This window comes from Sitodiplosis mosellana, unplaced genomic scaffold (genome assembly GCF_009176505.1).
Source record: "Sitodiplosis mosellana isolate CC-2019 unplaced genomic scaffold, AAFC_SMos_1.0 Smas_scaffold_6226, whole genome shotgun sequence".
NCBI lineage: Eukaryota > Metazoa > Arthropoda > Insecta > Diptera > Cecidomyiidae > Sitodiplosis > Sitodiplosis mosellana.
This window is the reverse complement of record NW_022601467.1, coordinates 5675989-5679917: the sequence shown is the minus strand read 5'-3', so window position 1 is coordinate 5679917 and position 3929 is coordinate 5675989. Positions and strand designations below refer to the sequence as shown.

General features: G+C 36.4%; 1 protein-coding gene across 6 annotated transcripts in view; it reads right to left on the bottom strand.

Moving 5' to 3' along the window:
* The window catches only part of LOC129578847 (fasciclin-1), a 100752-nt gene that overhangs the window by 30634 nt on the left and 66189 nt on the right, over positions 1–3929 (bottom strand). For all 6 annotated transcript variants that reach the window (XM_055468035.1, XM_055468031.1, XM_055468033.1 and 3 more), the window contains exon 4: positions 2170–2351. In XM_055468035.1, the coding sequence (XP_055324010.1) occupies positions 2170–2351 (182 nt within the window). The remainder of the gene's footprint in view (positions 1–2169; positions 2352–3929) is intronic.

Genomic DNA, 3929 nt, shown 5'->3' with positions numbered 1-3929 from the left:
CGTTTTCATTCTTGGACATTCATATATGTTTATTCAAACGATCAAATTGTTAGGCAACATCATTTAAATGTTTATTCGTGAATGAAGCTTGTTGTCTGTTTGGAAATTTCGAAGCAAGCGATTCATGCTTGGCATAAGTTCAAAAAGTGCACAATTGAGTATTAGTGATGGTGGTAGTGGTAGTGGTGTGTGCATTGTCTCCGAAGATCCAGACCAATCGTGAAGATTAAGCCCTCGATGCTCGCCGACGGCGGTTTTTCTGGTGACACAAACTTCCTATCCACGTTAGCAATATTCGAAAACAGTGTTTGTATCATGCACACACACTCACAGTGGATGGAATTGTGTGGTGGATGACAGTAAAAACAGCGAAAAGTTTTGATGGTTGCAAGAAAAATGACAGCGGCAAATAGAATTCTAATCCAATTAGATCCAATTTGCGGTGAAACACAATGCCACTATTGTATCATGTCGAAATTTTTAGCATAAATACTTGTTTAAAAGTGCACAAAAGACACAACATTCGACTATTGTGTGTGTATGGCATTTTCGCCGGCGGGGCGAAATGAGAGTGTTGTGTTGTGTTGTGTGCGTGTATTGGATGCCGAGTTGGGATTTCATTCAAAATTCAAGTTAATCACTGTAAAGTCGCTTTAAATGATAAATCTATTTTAAACTAATTTGAAACCCATTTCGTATAATTTGAATGTAGTTTATTCGCGGCCACCGAACCATTTCGTCGCATCACTATGTATTTTCTCTCGGCTATATATCTATCACTTGCATTTGCTGCTGCTGTCTTTCTCTGTCTCACTCGCTCGCTGGTGCCATTTCGATTACGACGAAGAATCAGAGCGAATGCAGGGGCTTGTTGTAATCAGCAAAATGCTTATGGTGCACATGTACTGAAGATACATGTGTGTGTGTGTGTGTATAAGGAAAACCCGGCAAAATGAAGCTCATCAACTTTCTCATCACATTCAAATTGCATCAACAGCACATTTATTAAATGACGTAGAAAACAGGATAACAAAATTCGCATATACACACAAGCATGCATATGTTTTATGGTGGTGGTGGTGGTAGATTGGAAATGGCGCTGAAAGTGACCGTGCACTAAATATTTTCTTATTTCAAAAGGCACAACATGTACATAAATTAAGCAAAATACACATACATCCACGGATCGATATGTGATTTTGCCGCTGTCAATTGCATGACACAGAAGATGCAAAAAAATATAGAATTACGAAAAAAAATCTACACATATATCGATGTCACTTTATGCCAGGTACACATGAAAATAGACTAATAATTTGAATATCGATTCATGTTTGATTTGTTTCAACGTTTGAATTGATTTTATTTCCCTTTAAAAAGCTTTTAACCACTTCCATTTCAACGCACGTACATAAAATAGTATGCATAATTCAAAGTTTCACTCAGTTTATGTCGTGCTGTGATGGTTTTTTTTTTCTTTCGTTCGATGGAGAGAGACAGAGAGCAAGAGAATCTGATAAAAAGCACCGAACATTTTATGGTAATCTTCTTCACTAAATTCAGTTTGAGCCGAAAATGTGTAGCACACCTGGTGATCGAAGCTTATGCCATAAATTGTAATTCGCTCAAACATACACTCAATTACTTATTTCTTCAAAGCAACACAAAAGAAAAGAACAAACCAAAATTTCGAACCATTTTGTTCCACCTCAATATCATCCAATATATCGATTCGAGCTTTATTACATCACTCATCGCTGTGACAGTAGTGAAATGTACACGTTTTGAGGATTACATTTTACGGAGAAAAAAAAATAATAACGTCAACCAAATCAAAACCTTTTAAACAATGTGTCGTCGGTTATTTGGATTTTTATGTGTATTATTATTATGGTAAAGTGCAAGATTTCCTTCTATTCGGAGCATGTGAAAGAAAGCTCCTTGAATTCGGTAGCGTATTATTGAATTATCGTTGTCAAGTCAGGCACTTTGTTTCCGTACCACATTGATGTTTTGACACATTCATAACAATAGAACACACATATGCAATTTTCATTTAGAAGAACGCTCGGCAATAATAATTCTTCTTCTTCTTCGTTGGTTTTCATGAAGATTTTCACACACGCACAAGCACATAGAGAGACAAATTTTCGTCATCGACTCTCTTACCTGCTTTTTACCCGCCTCGTTCACCATTTGGATGTTTGAACGGGATCGTAAGACCAGAGCGTTGTTCACATAAATGTAGTCCTGATTATTTTTCCGCGATTTCGTTATGTAGAGTGGTGGTGTTCCATCAAAGTCAGATGTAATTGTCGTTCCCAAGTGCTCCAACGTTACCGCCGTTGTCGCTGCAAGCAAGATAAAGTGCGAAAAAAGGGAGAAAGAGGGAAAATTCATGAGAATAATTAAATTTTATGTGTGTAAAATGGTGTGTAGCAACACACTGTAGATCTTATTATGACTTAAATAATAACACTGTATTAACAAAATATGAACCAAAAATGACAATGGACGTTTTTATGCTAGAGAAATGTCTCTTTTGTAATCTCTAGAGTGCAGTCTCGCAAAGGTTAAGAGTAAGGATTTATTAAAAATTCCATTCTTTTTTAATGGGATGATGTACGCGTGTGATAATTACATGTGCCTGCACATTGTGCAGAAATAAAAAAAAACGGATGAGATCTTTTATTGGGTGTGTTCGAAAAATTACACTTTTTCCCGAACTTTAACTTATGTTTGAAGTGTTTGAATGGATTTTTTTTTGATCTGCAATGCGGTTGAATTCGTATGAATTCATATGGCTTATTGGACATTATTCCGGACAAAAAAGAAGGATCCTTTGTTTGCATTTGAATCGATTACGTCTTTTTCTCCGAATTTAGTGCAAGATAGTTGCCAACAGAGGATTACACGTCGCATACATTTTTAGCCACACTATATGCAATTTGTCTAACCATTATGTTTGCGTGAATATGGTGTAAAGTTTTCCGAAATTATGTGATGTGTGCAGGGATTTTGATATCGCGTCAAAGGGGATGCGAAACCAGTTCATATTCCTGCATGCCATGTTCCATATAATGTAGTACACGTATTCTAATCAGTTTGGAATTGTTTTATGAACAGTGGGTGTTATGTGGTGTATAGTTTTGGTGCATAGATTATGGCGTTCAAGTTGTAAGCGTTGAATTTTAACCGACTTTCATCGGCATTCACTTCGCGTAGACGATCTACGATTTTGTTGTTGTTGCTGTTGTAATGACACAATCACACAAGCGAATCGAACGAACGAACAAATCAACACTAAGGACATGCATCCTTTTTACAAATATCTTAGCTTCTTGTTTGAACGCAAAACGTAACCTAGGAAGTTTGGATGAACAAACACTGGATGTGTCACTGTTTTACCACATTGAATTTCTCTCTTCATTTCAGCATATGCTGAAAGTATGCGAAAGCCATGGCTTATTATGAAGTTAATATGGTAAGCAACCAAAACCATGACACATCTTTGCTAGATATAGTGCCTTACATTTTTCATCAATGCATCGAGTAAAAAATTTTGGGGAATATTTCGCAAAAATGTAACGAAATAATGCTTGTGAAAAATGAACTAGATTTTTTTCGTTGTTGTTTCTGCTGAATGACATGAATCTGGGGCATTTTTCTCTCTTTCTTTTGAAAATTGCATGCAACAAATTATATTGGTTGCTATAAATGACGCCACTTTTTAGCTATGCACTTCACTCACTCACTCACTTTTGCCATATAAAATGAGCTTTGTCCAACGGAACAAACTTTTCTATTGTAATTCGTTCTATTTCTTCTGCATCATGTATTCTGTCGTTATTCAAACGAGAAAGAGAAAAAGGAAGAAATAGGGAGAGAGAGAGAGAGAGAGAGAGAGAGAGAGAGAGAGAGAGAGAGAG